The sequence below is a fragment of the Trachemys scripta genome, chromosome 1 (genome assembly GCF_013100865.1).
Source record: "Trachemys scripta elegans isolate TJP31775 chromosome 1, CAS_Tse_1.0, whole genome shotgun sequence".
NCBI lineage: Eukaryota > Metazoa > Chordata > Testudines > Emydidae > Trachemys > Trachemys scripta.
Genome location: NC_048298.1, coordinates 56,913,068 through 56,940,943, shown reverse-complemented (window position 1 = coordinate 56,940,943; position 27,876 = coordinate 56,913,068). Strand labels below are relative to the sequence as shown.

The following is a 27,876-nucleotide window of genomic DNA, read 5'->3' as shown; positions in this document are numbered from 1 at the left end:
TTTATTCATTTCTTGAATCTTTACAGTATCATTGATTTGAGAATTAAATTAATCCGTAGCTGCATTTAGTCAGCATAGTTATGGGGCATATGTTGATAACATACTTGTCAACTCTCATAGCAGCAGACTCTTACAGAATTGAACATAACTCTTCGCCCTCCAATTACCAACTGGTGAGGACTGTGGTTAGATTAGTGATTAATCTGGTAAATGTAAGAGTTATTTACCCTGGGATAGGCAGTGTATGATCATTATATCTTCCTGCTTTGTATTAAAATTCTATTAAATAGTGGTATATCTAACCTCCTAGACATTGTCTCAACAGGTACATTAACAGTAATCGAATAACCTCCATGGAGCCAGGTGCCTTTGACAGTTTGTCTAGCACACTTCAAGTATTGAAACTGAACAGGAACAAAATTTCAGCCATCCCTCAAAAGATGTTTAAACTGTCCCATCTGCAGCACCTGTAAGTGCAACCTACAGTTGGCTGATTGTTTTCAGGTCTTGCACAGCACTGGCAGTGCTAGAACTTTAGCCCTTAATTTAACCAGACACTAAGTGAGGCAGACACAGAGAACCTGTACTGCAGCTTCTAGTAACTGCAGCCTTATAGTGAAGAAAATACTGTCACATATGGGTGAGATGGGAATAGTCTTTGTGCTAAAATTGGATTTGCCTGATCAAGAAAAATACACAAGGGCAGCAAAAATGCTCCAGTATTTAGACACCTGAGGAGGTACTAAGGGCTTGTCTACACTGGCGCTTTACAGCACTGCAACTTTCTCACTCAGGGGTGTGAAAAAACACCCTCCTGAGCGCAGCAAGTTTCAGCACTGTAAAGCAGCAGTTTAAACAGTGCACCAGCGCTGGGAGCCACGCCCCTTGTGGAGGTGGGGGTTTGTGTGCTCCCAGCGCTCTGCCGTGACAAGCCACGTTAAAGCGCTGTCATGGCAGTGCTTTAGCGTTGCCAGTGTATACTAGCCCTAAATATACATAACTTGGAGACAAGATCAGCCTCTACATATTTTCTTGGCAAAAACAGATGAAGAGAAATCACATGCTTTCAGAAAATAAGACAGGGAGCAATAGCCTAAAGTTAGACACCATCATCTTGACTGATGATATACTTCTGTCAGAACTTTTTTTTTTAATCTTTTAAGTAATATCTAAAACTATTATAAATGAAAGGAATTAGAGAAGAGGCTTTTTTGTTTTCTCTGTGCATTTGATAGTACTTTGTGTCTAGCGAGTTTCAGGATTTCTCCTGAATAGAACTCTTCTGTTGTGTGGGTCTCCTATACATCTTTCTTAGTATGCAAATGTGACTTTGAAACCACAAAAATTGATAGGGGGATTTACATGAGTTTGGGGAGTTGTAGTGTGATACCCAAAATAACTCTTAATTGACTGGATTTCAAATTGATAATGCCCCTTTAAGGGACAAAACTTAATTTGATTAGCTTTTAAGAAAAAGTATGTAATAAATAATAAAGGCAGCTAGGCAGGAGGATACACTGTTGAGGAAGGTGGTTGTGTGCCATCCACAGATATTGAAAAGCAGTTTAAATCAGATCTCAATGGAAGTGAAAGTAGACTTTAAAATTCAGGGTGTATTAATGATCTCCGTGGTCCTCTTGATCTTTAGATCCATCTGAAACTGTCATTCCTGCCTGTTCTGATATGCAGGGATTCAGATGAATGGAAAGCCAATCCTTATGCAGGTGGATTTATTACCTTAGGTAGTGTGTTTACTTACCACTGTAGAGGCAAAGGAATTGTATGACTGTGTGTGATCTCATAATCATGTTCACCTTGACTTGCAAAGCTAGGCAGAGGAGGAGCAGGGAAACACCAGCGTCCGCTATTAAGTGTGATTCTTTTAGTGCTTCTGTACATTAACCCCAGATGCAGAATTTGGGTGATTGAGCAGGTTTAATTCCTGGTGGTGGTTTAATTCCTGAAAAGCTACAAATTTGAAAAGTGAACTAGGTTGGAGGTATAGCGTTTTGTGTTTCTGGGTGGGAAGGTGTAGAAGCAGAAATCTCTTAGGGAGGCAGGTAAGTAGTCCTTATGGAGAAAACAGAGGACCAACTTTGGTCCCTTTATAATGATCCTTCTTTATTTAACCCCCTGATTACACACTAATTGCTGCTAACTAAACATCAAGCACTTAAAAATAAATGTAAACTTCAGAAGGTGATTTGTTATCTCCTAAACCAGCTTGGACCTTTTAAATTTAAAAATCAATGTAATAACAAACACATGTCCTTCTATAGCTGAAATACATTAAGATTAACTGTGCTAGGACTATTCTGTGTTACAGTAAAAAGGTCTCTCATTTATCTTGTTTACTTTGTTTTATGTGTAGCGTGGGTGTTTTAAAGTCTGATGATGAAGAAATGTTACAGGCATCCAGGTAAACTTACTCTGTTGTAACTGTAAAATTTATTGATGCAGGGAGCTGAATCGCAACAAAATAAAAAAAATAGATGGGCTTACTTTCCAAGGACTTACTGCTTTGAAATCACTAAAAATGCAACGAAATGGAGTAAATAGACTCATGGATGGAGCTTTCTGGGGACTAACCAACATGGAAGTCTTGTAAGTATAAACTTTCAGTCTTTTCATAAGAGACATAATTTGTGTAATTCAAAATAAATAGACATGCTTGTTCAAATGTGAAGATATTTTCAAATTAAAATATTTTGGTTTGGTTTGACAAGTCGTGAGCATTATTAATATGTAAATGCAGTTCTCGCAACTCTGCATGCCTCTTTTTTTTTTTTTTTTTTTTTCTATATATTCATTCTGTGGTAACCAGGTATCTAGCCAGTAACATCTCACAATCAATTTCTGATCCATGATGAAGCATGCACTTTATTTATTTTTTTACCCTACATTTTGTCTGTGTGTGTTTTGTAGGCAGCTGGACCATAACAACCTAACAGAGATTACCAAAGGCTGGCTTTATGGCTTGCTGATGTTGCAGCAGCTCCATCTCAGCCAAAACGCCATCAGCAGGATCAGCCCCGATGCCTGGGAATTTTGCCAGAAACTCAGCGAGCTGTGAGTAGCTTTTATTCTATTCCAGTTCTGAGAGTAGGGTACATGCCAAAGCATGAGCTGCTTACCACTGATCTGTGAATTTTTCATAACAAAGTTTCCAAAGTGACAACAGCTTTTTTTTGTGTGCAAGATAGTCCTATTTTGTTGTGAAAAGTTGAAGCCAACCATGACCATTTCAGTTTTCCATGGCACTTGTGCTAGGGCTTTGACACAGCAATTTTCAAATGAAAGAAATCCATTTATGAATAGCAGGAAATAATACACAAGCTGTATAATAACCAAAAATTGTGTAGGAGGCTTTGTGATAGCTGCAACTAAGAAGGTTTTTTGTTTAAAAAATGAAGTGGTAGGGAGAAATGAGTAATAAATATTCAACCATTGAAAGAAATTTTTCCATCTTGAACTTGCAGAGATTTAACATTTAATCACTTAGCAAGATTGGATGATTCAAGCTTCGTTGGTTTAAGCCTACTAGTTGGACTATATATTGGGAACAACAAAGTAAACTACATTGCTGATTGTGCCTTCCGGGGACTTTCCAGTTTAAAGACTTTGTAAGTTGACATAATTTATTTTAAGGTCAGAAACCTAGATGGTGCATAAATATACCCATTTTTTTTCTTGAATTACTTTTATTTTGTTTTGAAGGAAGTGCAGAACTACAGAAGTTTGTTTTAATCTTTCCTAGACCTTAGTATGGGGGTTTTTTTGTTTGTTTGTTTGTTTTTTTTGTTTTTTTTTGGTAAGATTTCATCCAGGATAGTAGTATGTTTTTTTTTTTTTTTTTTTTTTTTTTTCTTGCAATACAGGTTGTGTACAAATTTATACGTCCCCAGACCTTCCTATTTGTCACAGTGATTTCATAAGGAAGCTTCTTAAAAGAATCTCTGAGGGGAGAAAAGGAAACTAATAATGGCTGTTTCTATTCTCCTCATGGCAGGGAGCACAATACTAGCTCTCAGCAGTCGCATCGTGGCATCTGCTGTACATGTGCACCCCAAACGAACTATATGTACATGTTTCAGAGTAACAGCCGTGTTAGTCTGTATCCGCAAAAAGAAGAACAGGAGTACTTGTGGCACCTTAGAGACTAACAAATTTATTAGAGCATAAGCTTTCGTGGACTACAGCCCACTTCTTCGGATGCACATGGGTGGCCTTGGCAATTGGCTGTCACTTAGAGACTGGAGGGGGGGACTAAGTCCTGCTCCCTCCCTCACATCCAGTTCGTAGCCCCCAGAAACATTCCTCTCCAGGTACTGCTTGTAAGGGAACGTGGAGGGCAGCTCTGCCAACATTGCTCCCAATCCCTGTCCCCTCCCCACAACCTCATGCCTTTTAAGGGAAGGATTTGTGAGGAGCTGTTCTGTCAGCCCCTATGTCACTTGACTGCAATCTGACCATCCTCTGTCCTGTGTCTAACCTTTTAAAAAAGTTGCCTTTAAATCTAATGAGATGAATACCCTAACTGCTAAATGTCATAATTTATGTCTAAAGCATGAAGCTGCCATGCTCCAGAGACTCTTGCAAATTCCAGTGGAGCTAAGAGGGAGTGGCAGAAAGGCTAAGACAGCACTGCTGTGAGCCTAGCACTGACATATTAGGCACCATGATTATAGGTTCCACCTAATTAAATAAGAGTTTCCCTCTTGGTAGATGTCATGAAGGTAGAAGCCTAAGCCCAGACATAGATAGATTCAGTGGGTCATTAAAGATTAGGGGTTGATGATTATCAAGGCTTTGGGTTATTCAGCTAGTCAGCCTTTAGCATTTGTCTGAGCACTGTTTTTGAAATAATGTTGTTTTACTAAATTTGTGATTCGGGGGAGAGGTGAGAAGTGTGTGAATGAATTAAAATTGTAATACTCTGGAGGATGTTCAGCGTCAGTGTAGGCTCTCTATGAGCTGAGGGGTGAAAACATTATCTACTATCTGTTCTTATCAGTTTAATAACTGACATTTCCAATGGCCAGAACAATAAGTTAGAGCTTGGCTGTATGCATGCTGAACTTATTCCAAGGGCTGGAAAAGTGTACATTAAACTTTTTACGTTTAGGGTTCAGACTTTCTGTATATTCTTCTCCTGTGACTTGGTTCTGAGTTTTTTCTTAAATCCTATCCTACTAGTTCTCTGCTCAGACACCACTCCTCTTTCACAGATCTGGTCGCACACCTTTGCTGTCGTGGCCCAAGGGTGTGAAACTTGTTCCCTTTGACATCCATCTGTTACCATATTTAACTGACTCTCTAAAGATTTTGTCTTAGGTTTTATTTTGATATGACAACTGTTGGCCCCCTCATTTCTTACCATCCCCACTTTCCCTTTTCCCTTCTGGTATTTGAATGCCCTTGAATTTCTTTTAAATAAATTGATTCTTGTCATCTTTTAAAGTAGTGGTGAAAAGGGTTAGGCCCTTGAACTTCAGACATACTAGAAAAAGAAACAAATTGGGTCAAGCATCTTTTAAAATTGATATTATATTGCACAATGTTCCTTACACAGACTATTCTAGAAATTGCTTTAAATATAATGTACTTTTTGTGATTGGGTCTGATCTCTTCAACCAGGGATCTGAAGAACAATGAAATCTCATGGACTATTGAAGATATGAATGGTGCATTCTCTGGACTTGACAAACTTAGAATGCTGTAAGTATGACTGACCTGATTTTGGATTTTCTTAGTTACTTAAAAAAAAATTAATATTGGACTAGCTCAGATAAAATATACTGTGAGGGAGCCCAACCTTGGGAATTTTATTAGTCTCTGAAATTTGTGACTTCCTTCCTTACTGTTTTGCTCTTCATTGAAGCCTCCTTTTCTAGAAACCAAAACACCAGCTTTTTAGTCAAACAAAATCTGAAGAATATGATCCTTCTTGAATGTTATCAATATGGAGATTCATGCAGTTGCTGCATAGAAACCTTTCACACTGAATTAGGATTGTTCATAATAGGAAATGAAGGGAGGTGTGTTTTCAAAGATTACAAAAGCACAGTGCCCAAGGGAAGTCTTTGATAAAGTAATCCAGCATCTAGTGGCAATGGCTCTGCTCTAATGCAAAGATGTCATTCCAAATACACAGCTATGGAATGAAAAGATGCTTACATTTATAGATTTTAAAAAACAAAATTCCACGTTACTGAACTGTACTCATTAAACATCTTTGAAAATCATACCATCATCTATATAGTTACTGAAGCAGAATAAATGGGTATATTTTAGAGATGAGGTATTTTGTTGCAGCAAGAAAGGCAGAATGGAGAACGTTAGTCACAGTTTAGTAATAATTGCCTAAAAAAGCAATTGTATAAGATTTTCTTCATAGTTCCAAAAAATGCCCCCATTTTACTGCATCTGTTTTGCATTAAGTATTTATATTTCCAGGATACTCCAAGGAAACAGGATTAGGTCCATTACAAAGAAAGCATTTTCTGGTTTGGATGCACTTGAACACCTGTAAGTAGCTGAAATTCATATTTAACCCAACAGTGGCCAAAGCAAATATCAAGATTAACCAAAACAAATATAAGACTACCAAGGTTACCTCATGACTGTCTGAATGAAGCAGATTTACCTTGTTGATCAGTAGTGTGATACTTCTTAAGAACTTTCTGTCTAGGAGTTCTGCTCAAAGTGCTATATATTTAAGTGAACATCAGCATACTATGGAAACTGGTCTTTGTTCTTTTGGTTACTGAGCTGATCTCTACATTATCAGTACAGAATGGAGCGAAGTATAGCTTGAATCTTTACTTTAACCTTATTTGAGTTAATAAAATGGATTTTTTCCTGATTTTTTTTTTTTTTTCCCTTCCCCAGAGATCTAAGTAACAATGCAATCATGTCAGTGCAAGGAAATGCATTTTCACAAATGAAGAAACTTGAAGAATTGTAAGTTCTTGCCCCTAAAATCTCCATATTAGAAAATACGTAAGCCATATAAGATACTGATAGATTCAGTGTTAACCTCTCATTGCAACAATTCTGAAGTCATGTAACAAATGGTGCATCAACAGATTTTTCTCTGTAGTTGCTGCATATAAGCTAGGTAGCATCAGGCGGCAGGTGTTCATTTTCTACTCCATTTGGTACCTAGAGTCCTGAGTTTAAACTGGTTGATCCCTAATGCATGAGATAAGAAAGACTTATTAATGTATTGTAAAGTGAGTACTGGTATCACTGAACTACCACTTACTGGACCAGTAAAATGCAATATCGTAATTCTTTACCAAAGACCCATCTGCAGATCCTTATTATTGGCTCCCTCTGTCCTGAGGCAACATACGAACAATTGCAAGGTAAAGTCCCCCTTTCTGAGGGAATGCTGTAAAAGCTCTTTTTCTGTTGAGCAGTGCAGCAGCTGTTACAGCTAACTCTTGCTGAAACGGAAAAGACCTTTGTTTTCTTTCCTTGAGGCACAGCTAATTTCTTGTCTCCGGTGCTCCTGTCTCATTCCTTCTCTAACTTTTCTTGTCTCAGCCCTTCCCAGTCTAGTTTCTGGAAATAAGAGTTTGCAACATGACAAAGCTGAATAAGTCAAAAAGAGAAGCTGCTCTTTCTGTGAAGAGAAACTACCTGAAACTTTGCTGGAGAAAAAATGTGTGTTCTGCTGTGGCTCAAGATTGCTATTCTGGGTCAAACTCAGAACTGCTTAGAGGCTGGCCCTCTTCTTCCTTTCCCATACCTGATGACATTTCCCAGTGTTCAGGCCACGGAGAGAAAGCAGAGAGCAACCTTCAGACAGTAGCATCCACCAAGGGAAGTAAGATGCTTAAGGACATCGTGCTCAGGGAAGTTCTGAGTCCTTCAGGGACTTGGACATTCCCTCTGTTTATCGAGAGATTTTTCTAATGTCTCCCCTGCCCGCTCCCCAAAGTTCTCAAGTGTGTTTCCCTCATGGCTGGTAAATAACTGGGCAGATGATAGAACGTGCTTTCCCAAAATTTGCTAAATTAACTCTTCATAATATGCATTCCCAGGAATTTCGCCCATTCAAAGGACCCTAGAGAAGGTTAGCAGGGTGAGGGTATGACTGATGTTCACTGCATCAAGTGGTCAAGACGGCCATGGTTTTCTTCCATCCTAAGAATAGCAACAAGACCACTCTTCAATTTTCTATTAAAAAATACCTGTTTCTTCTGGATCCAGTTCTGCCTGATGATATGGCATTTCTAGGTTTTGAGCACAGAGCACTTGTGTGGAAAAACTTGATTGAAAAGGAAATGTTCAGAGCTGGTAATGTCCTCCTTTTTTGCTTCTGGAAAGTAGTCATCACAGAATTTCTATACTAATAAATGGGAATGTTTCACTCACTACAAGTACACATGTTTATCGCCATGGACACACACAAATTAATACTGTCTTTCCTTCATCAAGATAATTTTTAAGGCTTTTATAATAAGTATTTGGATCTAGATAGAGCTAATCAGTAGTCCTCGGGGAGAAGTTTGATTCCTCATTATTTTTGGTCCAGATTTGTAAGAGGTTTCAAACTAACTCTTCCAAGTAGGAAGAGTTCAATTTTTTAGTGGAAATTTAAGTTGGTCCTATATGGACTCACAGAATGTTCTTTTGAAACTATTAGTTTGGTTTCTTCCCATTTCTTCCTTTTGAATGTGGCTGTTCTCCTAGATTTGGTAGTACTGTGCTATCAATGGAGGACTATGTCTGCATTTGTGGTCCTTCAAATATCTTCCTAGTTCCTTTCCAAGATGAACTGTAATTTCCATCACTCCAATTGTTTTGAGATCTATCTTTTAGCGCCAATCCTGTGGAGAAAAGATGACATAAATTGAATATTTAGGGTTCTAGCTATTTGAACTGATGTGAAGCTGTGAGTTTTTAGTGCTGTTTCTGACCTTGAATCTGAGATTAAATTAAACAAAATTTTGTTATGTACTATCTGCAATTGGATGCATTTGCAGTTCACTTGCTTACAAAACTGGATGTTCAAGCTCCAGCAAACGTTAAGACTCTCAGTACAAGATCTCCAGCAACGTCTGAGGCAGAGAGGGCAGGAGACTTGGTTTAAAGCCAGGAATCTGAGGTAAAAATCCAGGCCTAATGAAGTCAGGGGCAAGATTTTACTTGCAGTATCAGAAGATACTGCAAAGTGGATCTTTTGGTCTTCATCTTGGCAACAGGGTTCTTAAGGCCATGGGGATGAGTATTTCTGCTGTTCATATCACAACATAGGGATTGGTGTATACCCACTGTTCACATAAATACCACTGTTACCTTACTCATGCTCCTTTCATCAGTCCTGGTACAGTTGTTTAGATAGCTGTACCCCAACAGACCTCAGTTGGGATACAGCTTGTAGTTGGGCTGAACATTCTCCCGCCCCCCAAAGTTTTTCTTTTGTGAGGGTATTCGCATTATGTCGTTTTTGGAACTCCTCTCTTCTGAGTGTCCTCTCAGGTGCCCTCTTTACATCACTGCCCTGCCCCTTTACGTAACTGTCCTTGTCCTGACTCAAGATGGAGACATGAAACTGTAAAGAGTCACAAATGTGATTTTTCAAAGAATTGAATAAGAATGAAAATGTCTGCTTTGTAGACCTGAAGTCCAATAATGGTGTCCTGTGAGTACTGGGTGACATTAGTTTCTTTTATAATAAATCATTAAAACATGAAGTTTTACAAAAATACTATTGACTTGTACTGTTTGGGTGGATCTGCATTTTATACAGAAAACATTGAATGTAATTTGTTTTCCTTAGGCATTTAAATACATCAAGTCTTTTGTGTGACTGCCAGCTAAAATGGCTACCACAGTGGGTATCAGAAAACAACTTTCAGAACTTTGTGAATGCCAGTTGTGCCCATCCTCCGCTGCTAAAAGGCAGACGTATCTTTGCTGTTAGCCCAGATGAGTTTGTGTGTGGTGAGTATAACTGTTTCTCCTCACCTTCATAGGTTTTGCTTAGTGAATTTATTTTACACTGGTTTATCTGGCATGTTTTGTTTTCTCTAGTTGGACTGAGTGGGGTTAATATTTTGTTTTAATGCTTTGTCCTCTGCTCCTCAAACTTTGATCTGCAGGTACTCAGAGCTTGTGGTTTCATTCCAGATGGGGAATAACATTTTTCTGACTTAATTTCATGTGTTTCATATTTACATGTTGTGTACAAAGGAAAGATCAGTGGTTTGTGGTGGTAAATTTATGTGCTGTTAAAGTTAAAATATGGATATTGTTTAGGTAAGCACCATTTTAAAATGTGGTGCAGCTTGATGTACTTTAACTGACATGTCTATTAATATATGCAATATATTTAATTATATATGCAAATTGCATTTGTGCTTTATTAAATCTGAGTTTAATTGCACAGAAGTTAAGTATTGAAGTATAGTTCCCATGGTAACCTTGACCTCTCTATGTGGGCTTCAAAACACTATTTTCAACTTTAAAAATCATTGTGACCGCATATACATTTCTTGTTTACATTACTAACACCTCACTTTAATAAAATCAAAATCATTTATAAAAATCCAAGTCACTTTTCTGTAACGTTTTTACCTTTTGCATTTGTCACAGGTTAAACAGTGAATACTAATTAGAATCAGTTTTATTTTCAGGTTTGTAGTGCTGCAAATACTTCAGCGTAGGTTTTATTTGTTGCCTATCAACTTTGGGTTGAAAGTATCACTTCGTAATAGTCTTTCAGTATGTAAATTATACAATAGCTTAACATGTAACATTTTCACTGATGCTAAATATTGCATGTCAAATATTGTCACTTTGTTGTCTAATCATGTAATGGAAGACCCTATTCTAATGCACAAAGTGGGAACCTTAATTCTTAATTTCTTGACTGTTTTAAGATAAAAATTTGGTACTTTATCTGACATTCATATATATTTTTGCTTGCAATTTCCATTAATAGAGGAAAAATTAAAGTTTACAAAAAACGTTCTACTGTCCTGGATTTAAAGAGGTAAAATGGAAATTTGATCTTTCTTCACTATAATTTTGTTACCCCAACAAATTCAACATTGCTTAATTTTTACTAATCCTATCCTTATACCTATACAACCTCACGAGTCTTGGTGGAATTGCCTAGGTATAAAGGAGCACAGAATTTGCAGGGTCTTGTTGCTGTCTTAACAGCAGCTATTAACATTACCATCTTATACAAGTGTTTTTAATATTTCAGTATTAAATTAGAGTAGCTAATATATAAACCTCTAAAGCTGATGTGGACAGAACAGAAAGTAAACAAATTAATAGACAGCTAATGAAGAATATACCTTATTTATGAGGAAATCATTTTGGAAAACCAGCGAGGAATTTGACATCTGAAAATAGCACTATCTATTAAGAACATAACATAAGAATGAGCATAATGGGTAAACCAAAGGTCCATCTAGCCCAGTATCCTGTCTTCCAACAGTGGCCAATACCAGGTGCCCCAGAGGGAATGAGTAGAACAGGGGCAATTACTGAGTGATCCATCCCCTGTCATCCAGTCCCAGTTTCTGGCAGTCAGCGTCTTAGGGACACCCAGAGCATAGGGTTGCGTCACTGGCCAGCTTGGCTTATAGCCATTAATGGACTTACCCTCCATGAACTTACGTAATTCTTTTTTGAACCCAGTTTTACTTTTGGCCTTCAGATCATCCCCTGGTAATGAGTTCCACAGGTTGACTGTGTGTCGTGTGAAGAAATATTTCCTTATGTTTGAAAACTCTTTATTTCATTGGCTGACCCCTGGTTCTTGTTATTTATAGGGGTAAATAACACTTCCTTCTTCACATTCTCCACACCATTCATGATGAGACCTCTATTAGATTGCTCCTTAGTTGTCTCTAAACTGAACAGTCCCAGTCTCTTCAATCTGTCTTCATATGGAAGCTGTTCCATAGCCCTAATCATTTTGGTTATCCTTCTCTGCTGTGTACCTTGTGGGGAGGGATAGCTCAGTGGTTTGAGCATTGGCCTGCTAAATCCAGGGTTGTGAGTTCAATCCTTGAGGCGGCCGCTTGGGGATCTGGGGCAAAATCAGTACTTGGTCCTGCTAGTGAAGGCAGGGGGCTGGACTCGATGACCTTTCAAGGTCCCTTCCAGTTCTAGGAGATGGGATATCTCCATTAATTTAATATTTAATTTAATTTAATTTAATATATATATAATATATATATACACAACCAAAACTGCATGCAGTATTCAAGGTGTGGGCATACCAGACATGTACATAGTGGCATTATGATATTTTGTGTCTTATTATCTGTCCTATTCCTAACATTCTGTTAGCTTTTTTGACTTTCACTGCACACTAAGAAATTGTTTTTAGACAACTGTTTACGATGACTCCAAGACCTTTCTTGAGTGGTAACAGCTAATTTTGAACCTATCATTTTGTATGTATAGTTGGGATTATGTGTTGCAGTGTGAATTACTTTGCATTTATCACGTTAAATTTCATCTGCCATTTTGTTGCCCAGTCATCCAATTTAGTGGGATCTCTTTGTAACTCTTTGCATTCAGCTGTGGACTTAACTCTCTTGAATAATTTTGTATCGTCTGCAAACTTTGCCACCTCACTGTTCACCCCCTGTTTCCAGATCATTTATGAATGGATTGAACAGCTCACATCCCAGTACAGGTCACTGATATTTGCCACTCTCTATTTTGAAAACTGAGCATTTATTCCTGTCCTTGGTTTCCTACCTTTTAACCAGTTATTGATCCATAAGAGGACCTTCCTTTTTATCCCATGACTCCTTACTTCACTTCAGAGCCTTTTGTGTAGGACCTGGTCAAAGGTTTTCTGAAAGTCCAAGTACATTATATACATTGGATCACCCTTGTCCATGTTTGTTGATACCCTCAAAGAATTCCAACAGATTGGTGAGGCATGATTTCCCTTTACAGAAACCATGTTGATTCTTCCTCTTGTTCTTCTGTTTCTGATAATTCCATTCTTTACTGTCCTTTCAGCCAATTTTCTGGTACTGAAGTTAGGCTTACTGGCCGGTAATTGCCACAGTCACCTCTGGAGCCCTTTTTAATAATCAGCATTACATTAGCTAGCCTCCTGTCATCTAGTACAGAGGCTAATTTAAGTGACAGGTTACATTTAACTAAAGGTAATTTTTATCAGTAGTTTATAGCTTGATGCCAGCTGTGATCGATTTCAAATCATTTAAAATAAGCACAATAGCCCTTTCCACTAAAAGGGGAAAACCTAAAAGGAAATTAGTACTAGAATAAGTTTAACAAGAAAAGTAAATTGTGAAACAGGAATAGATGCAATCCTTTAAATAAATGAAGTGGTGTGTGCCAGTTAAATCTTTAAAATACAGCAATCACAATGTATCTAGATATGTGTTCATAAAAAGACACAAAATTAACATAACATATATTAACTGCACAAGACATTATTTATAAGAAGAATAAAGAGACCCCTCTCCACATGTCAGATAAAAGTCTGGCTAAACAGAAGTGTTTGTTTGTTTGTTTGTTTTTTTACTGTGCCTAAAAGGTTAATAAAATTGGCCTTTATTGGACCAGGAAAAAGAAGCAAGGGCAAAGAAATAAATCTCTTAGTAAGTTGCTGTCCTGCATTGTCATGTGAAAGCACACAGATGAAATCTTAACTTAGAGGGCAAGGCCAGTGATGTTGGTGGTGCTTGTCCAATGGAGTTGGTTATTGAGGCTGTTGAAATGGAGATGCATTTGTACCATTGACCTACACTCAACATCCAGCCCTTAGGCAACACATTGTGGCCCCCATAATTTATGGCATTTATGTGTCTGCTCTGTTATCTGTTCTGTGGTTTATTTTCTAAAAATTGTTTGGATTTCTGGTGACAAACTAAAAGGAAAGAGTTATTGTTGCAGAGTCCTTTCCCTGAATACAACTTCCAAATTGAATAGAGGCCACCTTGTTTGGCTCCGTAGCATATTTGTTAATTTAACATCTCAGTGGGAGAAGGTGCATTCCTGCAGTGTTTAGTATTCTATCAAGGTGTGCTTCTTTCTTCTCCTTTTGTATATTTCAAATAGAATGATTGGAGATCTGGAGAAATGCTTCTTACACAACAAATTATTTTCTTTAACTTCAGAATGATGTATGCTTCGTATATTAAATTTAAATCTTCAGTGCCAAGTTGGAATTTTGAAAACAACTCAGAGGAAAAACATTTAAAATTTGTTAATGGGATGGACACATGAGATGAGTGGGCCATAATAGTGTAGCTCAAAAATGGCCAAATTGATGTATTTCACACTTTCTAAAATTATGCCTTTCAAGATGAAACAAAGCATGAATAATTTCAGGCCAAAAGTTAACTTTTGAGAAAACTGTTAGCAATTGAAAATAGGTGCCTAAGTGACCTGTATTAACTGCTTAATTATACAGTAGTCTTACTATAGTGATTTTTGTAACCAAATACAATCCGCTTAATAGCTGTCTGTTTTTCCATTGCTTATAAGTCAAATGTTGAAGTTAATGGCTTGAACAAGATGATGAGAAATATCCTTCACAATTTTATTTTAAAGTGTGGTTCTACTCTGAAAATGGGCTATGTGAAAATGGCAGAATCCTACTCAACAGATCAGTTCCTTATGTATATTGAATCACATATGCTTATTTTAGTGCCTCCCCTCCACCAAACAAATGTTTTTAATACTTTTAACGTCTGTTAGCAGAGCATAGACAGCGTGGCCACAAGAGAATGAGCTTGATGGATCCTGTTCCGCCTCTCACATTATCAGTATAAACATGTAGTATGTTTCAGTAAATTATACCGATGCAAAACCACTGATGGCAGTGTGGTGACATAGATGTCACCAAGGACATAATTTGGCTTGTGGAACTTATTATAGGTATGATGCACAAGAAAGAAATAATCCAGCAGGACTCTCAGATCCCAGGTTGCATTTGAAGAATTGGCTGTAGAACACATTTTTACTTGTAAATAATTGAAGGACAAGAAACATGGAATCCAACAAAATACAATTGTTAGGGGCTCCCACATCATAAAAAAACCCACACTTGATCTTTGTATAGTATGCTTAGCAGATTTTCAGCACTGCTGCATTTGAAAATTGGAGCAAAGGACTACAAATCACTGGAACCACAACTTCTGTGTGCAGGTTGGGGGAGAACCCTGGACTGTGCCTGACAATCTCTGGTGGCAGAAAGAACCGTGTTTTAGTGAAGAAAAACTTATTGCAGCCTTAAGATATAGGAAAAAAAGAGTCTTGGCTTCATGACTGACAGTCAAAGTACCTTTTACAGATGTTAAACTGTAGTTCTCTCCTCTTTATATATATATAGCACATAGTTTGCTTTAGATGTGCTTTCTCTTCACTAGAGATGGCTTAGCACAGTAAACTCATAAATATGACATCTTTAAATGCCTGGAGATAAATGAAATCTAAAACTAAACCACTGTATCTCTGCTTTATAACTACATGTCTGACTCTTCTCTCAAACCTATAAAACAAAGCTTACAAAATCTTTTAGAGTCCTGTGGACCCAGGTATTTGCCTCTCTTCCTCAGTGTCACACTTTTTCCCCTTTCCCATCTTTACAGATGATTTTCCTAAACCACAGATCACTGTCCAGCCAGAAACCCAGTCAGCAATCAAAGGCTCCAATTTGAATTTTATATGTTCAGCAGCCAGCAGCAGTGACTCCCCTATGACGTTTGCATGGAAAAAGGACAATGAATTACTGCATGATGCTGAAATGGAGAATTATGCACATCTCCGGGCACAGGGTGGTGAAGTGATGGAATACACTACCATACTTCGGCTACGCAATGTTGAATTCAGCAATGAAGGAAAATACCAGTGTGTTATTTCAAATCACTTTGGTTCATCCTACTCTGTCAAAGCCAAGCTTACAGTTAACAGTAAGCATCCTTTTTTTTAACCTGTGCATTTGAAGAGGAAATAATTGTAAAGCAAAATACAATATAAATGCTTTATAACCTAATTTCAGCTCATGAAAGCATGCTGCTTCCAAAATCTGTTTATTATTAAAGTTGCACTAACGGGCCCAACCAGAATCTGTCACTATTGTGTGAGGTGCTGTACAAACACAGTTAAGAAACGATCCCTGTCCTGAAGAGCTTGCAATCTAAATAGACTAAGGAAAGGATAGGAGAAGGGAAGAACTACTGTCCTACTGTCCGCCTTTTACAGGGGACAACAATCTTCTCTACTGAGGTAAGCAGACTGTGACTTGGCAGAGGTCAACTCTGCTACAGGCTTCCTGAATGAGGATGAAACCCATGTCGCCTGATTTAAACATAAGACCATCTTCTGTCCAGATATAAGTTTAGGTCTTGTGAAGGTTTTTTAAACATCTCCATGCACCAGAACCTATCAGCAAAGCCTTGCACATCGCTGTTGTTGAAACTGGTATAAGTTTTACACTTATTGGAGTTGGGTGTACTGAAATTGAGAAAATACAGTGCAAAGGAGGAAAAATAATTGGTCCAAAATTGGAAACAAACCTACTTCTAACATGTATCTGGTTAAACTTTTTGTTTTGCTTTGCTTTAGTGCTGCCTTCATTTACAAAGATGCCCATGGACCTAACCATTCGTGCTGGGGCAACGGCACGATTAGAATGTGCTGCAGTTGGTCATCCAGTACCGCAGATTGCTTGGCAGAAAGATGGTGGCACAGACTTTCCTGCAGCACGCAAGAGACGTATGCATGTCATGCCCGAGGATGATGTATTCTTTATTGTTGATGTAAAAATTGAGGACACTGGAGTTTATAGCTGTACAGCTCAAAACACTGCTGGGAGCATTTCAGCTAATGCAACACTGACAGTACTAGGTGAGAAACTGTCAACATGTAATGATACAAGTCTTTTCTATTGAAGTGGTGTGACAAGTTTTTCCATACTTTTAGATGTTACTTAATAAAATGTGTTTTAGGGCTTAATAGGGAGATGTATCAATTCACTACTAATGAGTGCTTTTGGAGGCACGTATTTAGCTGAAAAATGTCTTTTCAGATTAGTGGTAATGCATTTCCTGAAGTCATCATTCATTAATCAGTGGCTATTGGTTAGAAATACATACTTATAATTTTTAATACACAATCATTGTTACTAATAAATAGTTGCATTTTCCATTTAAATGCATAGTTTAAAATAGAAATTATTTAGTATACACAAAGAAAGGAGCAGGTTGCTGGGATTTTTTCTGAAAAGTTTAGTTTAAAAACAAAACAAAACCTTTTTTCCTTTTTTCTATTAATTCAGAGTTGGTATCTCTACTAATAATATATTCTAGAGAACACTATGCTATATGTAACTTATTTCCTAGTTTTTTTTTCTTTTGTTGGGCTAGTGAGCATCTAGTTGTTACCAGTAACACATTAGCTGACGCCAATCTTTTAACTCAGACTCCTGGAATATGTCTCCCCTTCACAACTATAAGTATAATTAGGCCTTAATGATGTTTTTAATTTAGTTAAATCATTTCCCAAAACTGTTAGCTACCTCAGCGTTTGTGTAGAAATTTGCTTCTGAATGGTGCTTGGCAACACCCTAGATATCTTGTCTTAAACATTTTGGGGTGATTGCAAGGAGCAGGTATATGTAGCAGATGCATAACTGTGTAGTCATTTGTCTAAAATATGCCATCTTTCTAAGGATTAACGTTTAGAACAACACAAATGTTAGAAATTCTGTGATTTGATATTACCCCAACTCATTTGTTTTTTTTCTGTGGGTTGGGTCGATGTGAGGGTTGGAACCACCTATGTTTTCTTGTACAGGTAATTTAGAATTTATTTATTTTTTTCAGAAACACCGTCATTTTTGCGGCCCTTGCTAGACCGAACAGTAACGAAAGGTGAAACTGCAGTCTTGCAATGCATTGCTGGTGGTAGCCCTCCGCCTCGGTTGAACTGGACTAAAGATGACAGCCCATTGGTGGTAACAGAAAGGCACTTCTTCGCTGCAGGCAACCAGTTACTGATTATTGTGGACACAGACACTGAAGATGCTGGGAAATACACTTGTGAAATGTCTAATACGCTTGGAACAGAGAGAGGCAACATTCGTCTAAATGTAATTCCCACTCCCACCTGTGATTCGCCTCAAAACATTGCTCCATCATTGGATAATGATGGATGGGCCACAGTCGGCGTAGTGATCATAGCAGTGGTTTGCTGTGTGGTGGGCACTTCCCTTGTGTGGGTGGTCATCATATACCACACAAGGAGAAGAAATGAAGATTGCAGCATCACAAATACAGGTGTGTAAACTGAAGCTTGGCGGCGCAAAGGAGTCATCAAATGTGTTTGTGGTTGTTCTGCAGTAACTTTCTTCCAGAAACGCTTGTGTGTTTTGACTCCAATTCAGAACGATGAATCATTTGTTGCCTTCAACATGTTGCTGGCTGGTTTAAAAGTATTTCAAAGAAACCTAAAATATATACTGATGGTTTTATGTGTGTTCCTCCCCTCCTCCTTAAATCACAGATGAGACAAACTTGCCTGCTGACATTCCAAGTTACCTGTCATCCCAGGGAACATTAGCTGAAAGGCAGGATGGGTCATCAGAAAATGGAAGTCATCATCAGTTCATAACTTCTTCAATGGGAGGATATTTTTTACAGCAGAGAGATAGTAATGGTAAATACTTTAAATATACAACTTGGCACTGTTTTTCATTACTAGAAATCAGATACTGTCTTCCTAACTAATGTAATGAATTATAGTGACACCAGTGAAGCATCTTTGTTGATTGCCATGTAGGCCCTGTGACTGACTTACTGATTGCTTCAACACATTAAAATAATATTTGAAGCTGAGATTTTACTATGCAATACAGGAATGAGAAATGCTTGTGCTGATAACAGAAACTTGGTTTTACTGAGCCACTTGACATATGGCCTTATCTACATAGGGAAGCTTCTTCAGTGTCACTTCAGGTGTGAATTTAAACTGATCATACTTACACCAAAAAAAATTAAGTCTACACATGAACTCTATCAGTGTAAGAGTACCCTTTTGTTTTTGTTTTTAGTTATGTCTCTTGGGATTATAACTTAAGCTATACCCCCCTACTTCCCAAAAGCACTCTTTTATACAGGAATAAGTGGCCCCTAGGGGGCATTATATTGTTTTACTATATGATTTAACCAATGAAACTTTCCCCTGTAAGCAAGGCCTTAGTTTGTGAAAGGACCTCAAAATGATCATTGTGTTTTAGAGCAGTAATCTGCTCTGTAACACTTGATGACTTGTAGCCATTATTTGGATCATGGCTTCAGTATTCAGAGCAGAATCTTTTGTTGCAAATGAACTTATTGCATGATTATTTATTTATTTATTAATTAATTAATTATAAAATCCTGGCTCTCTTGGTATTTATTTTATACTCCTAGAAGATAAGCAGGCCAACAGAGTGGTGACATACTGAGAAATCTTGACATTGCCATTCTGGAGAGGGTTAGGGTTAGGCTGTAGCAGCTTTATAAAGCTGTTTAACTGAACTCTTGAAAACTCCTGCCCCTCCAGGAAACATGTGCTGAAAATTCCAGTGCAGGTTTCATCGCTGTAGTTTCTTTATTTGCAGAAGAACAAAACTCCACTAGTAAAACTAACTGTGTAGGATGAAGCCTAGAAAAAAGGAGTCTGTTAGCTGATACATTGTGTCTTTATTTTTAAGGCATTTGTCATCTAGATAATGGCAGTGAAACAGACCTGGAGGTTGTTACAGATCCATTCTTATGCCACTATCTGGGGACTTCAGGGACTGTATATTTAAAAGGGAATGCTTATGGCTCTGACGCTTTTGAAGCATACCATACAAGTAAGTCAAATAAATATTTTAGTTCTGTTTCAGTTTTGCCATAGCAGATTCCTAGTAATACTGATTTCTCCTTTTTATTAAGGCTGCAGCCCTGACCAAAGAACAGTGTGCATGGACCTATGTGACTCTAGTTACTTAAAGAAAAAGGAATGCTATCCGTATTCACTTGGAACATTATCACATTCACCAGAAGATCCCTTTGACCAGTATGTTGGCAGCATTGGAATGCAGGCTACAAGTAGCAAATTGCTTAACTCTACTTACCCGCCAAATGAAGGAATTGGAGTGAAAAGCTTGAGTCTAAACTCAGACATCTTTGATTTGAACAGAAATCAGGAATCATCCTGTATTACCACTAGTAGCACTTTCATGGGTATGTTTCAGCTACTACATTTCTTAAAGCTGCAAACATCATTTGTATGCATGTCCCTTATGACTTGCATGTACTAGAAAACATGTTTATCCTTTTGTCAGAACAGTAGTTCACGGCTGTACTCAGTGATTGCTTATATGATTGTTACATATTGTGAGAAACCTAACTAAAAGCTGGTCACATAAGTAGCCTGACTTTTTTTCAGAGATACTGAGCACATGCAAATGCCACTGAGTTCAGTGGAATACTACAGTTTATAAAATATATACTGTTTGAAAATTTTGGCAGTTTAACCAATGAAACTTTCCTGTCTAAGCAAGGCCTTAGTTTGTGAAAGCTAACTTTAGTATTACCTCTTTTCCTCCATTATTTGTGTTGTGCCAGGAGCATGCAGGGCACTTCATATTCAGACAAGGTTCTCTGACAAGGCCTTTGAATAGACAGTGTACCAACACTCGAGGGGCTCAAATGAGAAATAAAAAGTAGTGTGACTATTGTGAAGTTATGAGCAAGCCTTTAGTTTCTTGATTTTTTTTTTTGATGGATTTAAAAAAAAAAATTCAGTGCATTATAAAATATCTTCTACTATACCAGGGAATAACTTCTGCATGTATTGCTTAGTTGGTAGCATCACAGTTTCTGGGTAACTGCACCTCTATTCCCCCTCCATGGTCCCTCAAGGGCACACACGTAAGGTTTTCTGCTCCCAGCTATCACCTCTCTTGGGTGAAGACCCACGTGTCTCTCCCTCCTGACTGGAGTTTTAAGACTGCACATCTCCCTGCCTTACACTATGATATTCCCAGCAAGCCAGTCGTCTTAAAGACTAGTGCCTGTGTCTTTGCCTTCTTTCCAATGGCTATGAAAAATGTATTGCCAAAGGTTACAAGCTATCACCCAGCTCTTTCTAAGCAAGCACACTTTTTCTTAAGATAAAAGCATTACCAAAAAAAAAAAAAAAAAAAACCCACAACAATAAACAGATTTAGACACACACTTAGCATACCAGGAATCATGCACCAGTCTTATGGGGCCCGAGTAGGCCAATGTCTTTCCATCCTTTCCATGAGGCCCTCCCTTTGTCCATTTGCTGCGTCAGAAAGAAGCCATAAGTCATTTTATGCTCCTCCCTTTATATCAAAAGCTCTTCCTTTGTTTCCTACCCTCTGGAAACCCCAGCATGAACTAGTACCCCAGGGGGTGGAATGTCTCTGGAGTCTAAGTTTCAGTCACTCACCTTAATCACCCCCCCACACACACACTGTTTTTAGTTCCTGTGGTAGCTGAGGTAACCCTCCCCCATGGAGTAGAACACAATCATGCATGAACAGTTCACGACTGTAATATAAGATGGTCCTAAAAAGCACACTACATGCAGCTTTCAGTTGCCTCCCAGAAGACCTGAGTTTGTTGGGTATGACTTAAGATAAACCCTTCTTCAGTAAAATGCAACTGATTGCAACCCCACTTCAAACCTGCCATATTTTTTTTTAAAGGTCTACACAGCATAACTTATTGAAGCCAAGTGTGACTAGGAGCTTCTCCTTTTCCTCCTTCCCTTCTGCCTGCTGCAATGTTACATTTCTGACTCCTTCTCTAGTGGCTTTGGTGCCATTCCGTAGGTCTTTCTAGAGAAGATAAGTCTTGAATCAACAACCAATTCCACTGAGCATGTAGCTTTTTAACAAAGTATCTTACTATCAGCCTAGCTAAAACAATCTGTTCACTTGTGCAAATTCTTCTTCTTTGTTCATGAACCTTTGTATTGGTTGGTTTTATCTTTTATCCAAATACCGTTTGCATATTTCCACAAATTTTAGAACATATTTAAGTACATAAAAACAAAACTGCAAGCTTTAAGCGTGCTATGGAGGTCATTGCTCTAATGAACCGCAAAAGGGTTTTAAGGTTTAACTCCTTTAGGGCTCACACATTTAACTTGTAAAGGGGGACTAAAGGGTTCATGTCCTACGTTTTCTTTTGCAAGATTGGTTTAACTTAGAACCCCACTACATTTCCTGTTTATACTGCTTTCACCACTGTGGTATCTTAATGCCGAACACAGCTATGAGATAAGGGGCTGGGTTATATCCTGGCTTATGAATCAATAGAATGCGTAAGGCCCAGATTGCTCCTTCTGTAGGGAAACCCACAGGAAGGAGTGAAGAATGTTCCTGTCTAAGTTCTTTGACTCTTTATCTCCCCCTCCCACCCACCCAGCCTTCTTTTTTGTGGGTAAAGGTGCTGTAGTTTGCCCCCGGCAGAAGCACAGGTACAGACTATAAAACCTTGCTGTTACCAGGAGACCTGGGCAGAGGCACCCTACCATTACTGCTGTGGGGGAAATGTGCAAATAGGGCTTCACCAGCTGGCCACTGTCTGCCTTAAAGGAGGAGCAATTTCATGGCAAAGAATGCTACCTAGGAGTCAATGCAACCTCAGGGCTGGGGGGTAGCTGATATCCTCCCTTCTGCTGGTACTTGGTGATATTATAGCTTTATATCTAGAGGCTTCAGCCAGACTAGAGCATCATTGTGCTAGGCACTGTACAAACCTACAGTGAGACAATCACTGCTCCAAAGGGTTTAGGGATCTCAGGAGGTCATCTAGTCCAACCCCCTGCTCAAAGCAGGACCAATCCCCAACTAAATCATCCCAGCCAGGGATTTGTCAAGCCTGAACTTAAAAACCTCTACGGAAGGAGATTCCGCCATCTCCCTAGGTAACCCATTCCAGTGCTTCACCACCCTCCTAGTGAAAAAGTTTTTCCTAATATCCAACCTAAACCTCCCCCACTGCAACTTGAGACCATTACTCCTTGTTCTGTCATCTGGTACCACTGAGAACAGTCTAGATCCATCCTCTTTGGAACCCCCTTTCAGGTAGTTGAAAGCAGCTATCAAATCCCCCACATTCTTCTCTTCTGCCAACTAAATAATCCCAGTTCCCTCAGCCTCTCCTCATAAGTCATGTGCTCCAGCCCCCTAATCATTTTTGTTGCCTTCCGCTGGACTCTTTCCAATTTTTCCACATCCTTCTTGTAGTGTGGGGCCCAAAACTGGACACAGTACTCCAAATGAGGCCTCCCCAACGCTGAATAGAGGAGAATGATCACGTCCCTCGATCTGCTGGCAATGCTCCTACTTATACAGCCCAAAATGCCATTAGCCTTCTTGGCAACAAGGGCACACTGTTGATTCATATCCAGCTTCTCGTCCACTGTAACCCCTAGGTCCTTTTCTGCAGACATGCTGCCTAGCCACTCGTTCCCTAGTCAGTTGATCGTGGGGAGGTGGAAGGCGTGGTGATTTGTTTCTAATTTCCAATTGTAGAATCACTTCTGCAGCACCATTGTCTTCAAATTCTGCCCAATCATGTCTGTTCAACCCCACTGAAGACAGTTGGCATTAGCTTCATTGTTGATGCATGAACCAAAAGGTCATAGCTTGATTTTGTTCAGAAGCCAGATTGATGCTATAAAGAACATCTTTCGTATTATGCTAAACAAACATGATCTGCACATTGATGCAAATATGAAACCCCATAAAGTCATTTATATTTTTTCCCCAAATACAGTTTCCCTTTAAACCTGTGATTATGTCAATTTTGTCAATGGATACAATGCCAGAGAAGTAGGACTCTTCTAGCACAATAAACCATTTTAGAATCAAATTATTAATAACATCTAGTGTTTCAAAATCAATGTGTGCCAGCCACTTTTTGGGGGGTGATATGTGTAGGTGTGGTACCTTAATCAACAGATCTATGCCATGTGTCAGTCATATCTAATTATATTTTCTGTCTGTGAAAAAAGTGAAGACTTTCAGTGTAATGGTGTTAGCTGTGGAGCCTCCACATGGAAAAGGGAGAAGAGAAAATGTATTTTTTTCTGGCTCGTGCACCAACAAAATTGTTTAATGAAGATGCAGTTGAATGCCAAATTCTACTTGGGTTACTCCTGTGCTAGCCAGCTGAGCGCAAATGGGGTATAAATGAAGGCAGAATTTCACTAGCAGGATCTTTGTTACTGATGTGTGACACAAGCCAGAAAGAACACTGTCTGGCATTCAGACTGCAGGGTGTGTTGTTTTTAAAAAAAAAAAAAAAAAAAAAAAGTTTTATAAACAGATCTTAATATCAGCCTAGCTAAACAGAGCGAATGTTTGAGTCCCTTTTCAGAGTACACTAATCCAAAAAGCATGTTGAAGAGATTGTTCTTGGTTATGCATTAGAATGTCTTTGTAACTTGTTTGCAGGTTTTTGTTTGTATTTTATGTTTGAGAATGAGGAAATTCATGAAAATATAAACAAGGAAATTAAAGGGGGTAGGTTGTTCTGAATGGCTATCAACCAAGTTATTTACTTTGGAAACACTTTTAACATCTCAGCTAAGAGTTTTAAATGGGTACATATGAGTATAGAGGGCTTTTTTTTTTTTTCTTTTGGGTGGGGAATAATAGTAAGGCTTAGAAATAAAGCCAAATCTCATTTCAGAGAACTTGAGCTGTGTCTGTCCTCGGCTTGTATTCTCGAGTACAGCCCTTGGTAAGACACAGAGCGATCAACACCAGCATTTCTTTCCTTACAAATTTCTATCTTGCAGGAACATTTGGAAAGTCTCTATGGAGGCCTCAACTGGACTCTTTTTCGAGCTGTAGGCTGCCAGCAAGTTGTCAACCAAAAACCTTCCATAATAATAATAATCCTCAAGCCTCATTGGACTTTGACTCAGAGGCAGAGGAAGATGGAAAGGACAGGACGGTTTCTCATGAGGAAAACAGCATTTGTACTTATAAACAGGCCTTTGAAAACTTTAGGACTCCTACTTTCCAGTCTTATGACCTGAACACATAGCTGCTTTTGGAATGACCGTTGATTGATGGAACCAAAGAAATATTTTTGACATACTACCTCAATGTGGAGCTTTATTTAAAAGGGGCGGGGGGAATCCATGTTTTTAATGGAGCTATGAAATCAGAAAGAATGGATACATTTTTATACAGATAAAACATAATTGCCAAAGTGTTATAAAAATTTATACAGGGAATACATTCCTTAGAGAAGTACTATATTTCTAATTATTTTATAGCTTTGTTTTATGCAAATGGTATCTCCTGTAAATTAATGATGTAAATAATACTATGTATATTTCCTGTCAGACTTCATTTTATTGAAATGAGTACTAAAGCATCCTAAACTTGTACCAATATCTGTACCTTTTTATGAATGGACGTTCCATGCTGTTTGCAGGTACCATGCATCTTATTTGCACATCACTTTTAATAAAATATGCTGCCTTGTGGTCTTGAGACACAGTAGAGTATGAAGAATGCAAGGTGGAGGTATGTTGATAGAAATTGAAAATGTATGTTGTGAATATATCTGGCCCATATCTCATCAGTTTGTCTAAAATGTAGAGCATATGGATTCACCATATTAGATATCCGCTGCCCTTAGAAGTAGTTCTGGTCATACAGCTTCCCCAAATTGTCCCACACACACACAAGACTGGCTGTCTAGTCAGCTGTCTAGCCATGTGAGTGTACAAATAACTTTAATGTACACCTCTAGTGGTGGATATGCAGAGTGGACACACATACACAGCAAGCAACTTAGTAAAAAACAAAAACAATCTGTCCTAGACGTTTACCTGGTAGTATCATTCTCCTCTAAATAAATGGTTTGAATATTAAATATTTCCCAGATATTCAGTGCATGTCAGATTCTGTGTTTTTCCCCTATGTTTTCTCGGCTGCTCCCCCAATCACTTCCACACCCAGTGTAATAAGGTTAACCTTCTGCTGCTCTTGCATTTTTTGACTGCTCTCTTCTCCATACAGATAAATGTGAACTGTACTTCATTCCTCACTCAAGTTGAGCAGTTGTTATAAGTTTGAATTCTTGCTAGATTAAATTTAAATTGAGGAGCCCAATATTATTAGCCGCTCTAAGCCAAAGAAAGACACTTACCATGTGATGGTAATTAAGACTAAATGAGAATTCTCCCTTTTGTTTTCCTCGATACAGATGTCCAGTATTTTAAAAAGCTGTGAATCCTCTTGTCAGCAATGTATTAAAACAATGTGCCTTCACAAGTTTTACTATTACAGGACTTAGGTTTTCAAATCTGCTCACTTTGAAGGTGCAAATTTATATAGTTGTCAAACTTACTTTTAAACTAAATTGAAAGCAGCTGTTAGACCAGCACATCATAGACGTTTTCAGAGGATACGTCTAGAGCAAAAGGTTTCCCTGCCTAAAGTAGCTGAGTTCAGGGCTTTTTGTTGTTTGTAGCCAGAAACCTGGTATGCAGGTTGCAGAGTAATTTCCCTCCTTTAATTTAGGCGCCAGTATTAGAGACAGGAAGTTAATCCATCCTTAATCACTGGTGGTCTGAATGTAGAGAATGGATTTTGCATGCTTTAGTTTATCATATTGCCAGATTTTCTGAATCTGATTGTTAATTTGCCTTCATTGCAGCCAGATGTGGCGACGTGGTGACAGACATTGGTATGGGTATTTGATGATAATTAACTGCATTTTTAAATATATTAATTTTTCCTGAGTTAAGCACAAATCTCTAAGTCAATAATGCTTAAAATCTTAAAATAGATTCACTCACTAAGTCAATAGTTTTTTCGCTTCTCTAGTTTTTCTCCAAGTGTCATAACTTAGATCTCTAACCAGACATCATTTCCCAAATATCTAGAGAAAGAAAGTAAAAAACCAAACCATTTTTAATGCTGTTCATTACAAAATAAAATGTTATGTTTAAAAATCCAAGTTAAAAGGCTGTGACTAAAAACAGTCTTTGGAAGCATGCTTTTTTTTTTTTTTTTTTTTAATGTACAAAATGAGAAAAAGACAATATTCCTTTCCTTCTCCACTACTTCAAATATTTTTATGAATTGAACTGTTAGACTATATGAATTCCCCAATCCTGCAATAACATAGAACTCATTATCGGGTCCAGGCCCACATTTTAATGCTTCCCATCTGATGTAAAGCTACTTCAAATGGTATCCTAAAAATACAGGTATCAGTATTTGTGGTGTCTTTTTTTTTCTCTTGGTAACTTAAATATCACTAACATGGGAATAAAAATCCTTGTCTTCGTTCTTGCAATGACACATGAGTTTTAATGTCTAGGAAGTTGACTATACTTATGATAGTGTAGTGAAATGTCAGATGATATACTGACATTTTTGTAAATTGCAAGACACAATTTTTAATAGTTGGGTTTAACGTTGGCGGTGTAACTGAACTGGGCATTCACTGTCTGCAGATGGAGTGTTCATTCTGAGATTCTGCCTGTTCTTATTACCCACTTAGGTTCTGGATTAATTTGGAGGAGCTTTGGAAAATTTGCCTCACCTGACTAATCAAATGGCAGCAACTGAATTTGTTTTCATTTGAGAAAGTTAACATTGCCATTCAGGGCAGGATTTCAGTTTCTTTCAAAATAATGTATATCTAATTGCTAGTCCTGAGAATTATAATCCTGTTTGCAGTCTTGATTGTCCACAATTACAAGGGCTGAGAAGGATGGGGTGGAAAAATAGTCACTGATTTCAGCTGGTTTCCTTTGTCTGTGTTGGTGTGGCTTTTGCCCTGGATATAGAACAAAGATTCTTTGTGG

The 27,876-nt window shown here is 38.2% G+C and overlaps 1 protein-coding gene across 2 annotated transcripts in view; it reads left to right on the top strand.

Moving 5' to 3' along the window:
• LRIG3 (leucine rich repeats and immunoglobulin like domains 3) overlaps positions 1-27,030 on the top strand; it is a 50,154-nt gene extending 23,124 nt beyond the window's left edge. The window contains exons 5-19 of one of the 2 annotated variants that reach the window (XM_034770214.1): positions 326-469; positions 2,461-2,604; positions 2,926-3,069; positions 3,480-3,623; positions 5,638-5,718; positions 6,457-6,528; positions 6,892-6,963; positions 9,794-9,957; positions 15,615-15,935; positions 16,591-16,872; positions 17,850-18,302; positions 18,529-18,681; positions 19,721-19,864; positions 19,947-20,237; positions 24,841-27,029. In XM_034770214.1, coding sequence (XP_034626105.1) covers positions 326-469; positions 2,461-2,604; positions 2,926-3,069; positions 3,480-3,623; positions 5,638-5,718; positions 6,457-6,528; positions 6,892-6,963; positions 9,794-9,957; positions 15,615-15,935; positions 16,591-16,872; positions 17,850-18,302; positions 18,529-18,681; positions 19,721-19,864; positions 19,947-20,237; positions 24,841-25,091 — 2,860 coding nt within the window. In that variant the 3' untranslated portion in view covers positions 25,092-27,029. Of the gene's footprint in view, positions 1-325; positions 470-2,460; positions 2,605-2,925; positions 3,070-3,479; positions 3,624-5,637; positions 5,719-6,456; positions 6,529-6,891; positions 6,964-9,793; positions 9,958-15,614; positions 15,936-16,590; positions 16,873-17,849; positions 18,303-18,528; positions 18,682-19,720; positions 19,865-19,946; positions 20,238-24,840 lie in introns of both variants that reach the window. The other variant, XM_034770223.1, reaches the window with a different exon arrangement.
• The last annotated feature ends 846 nt before the right edge of the window (positions 27,031-27,876 follow it).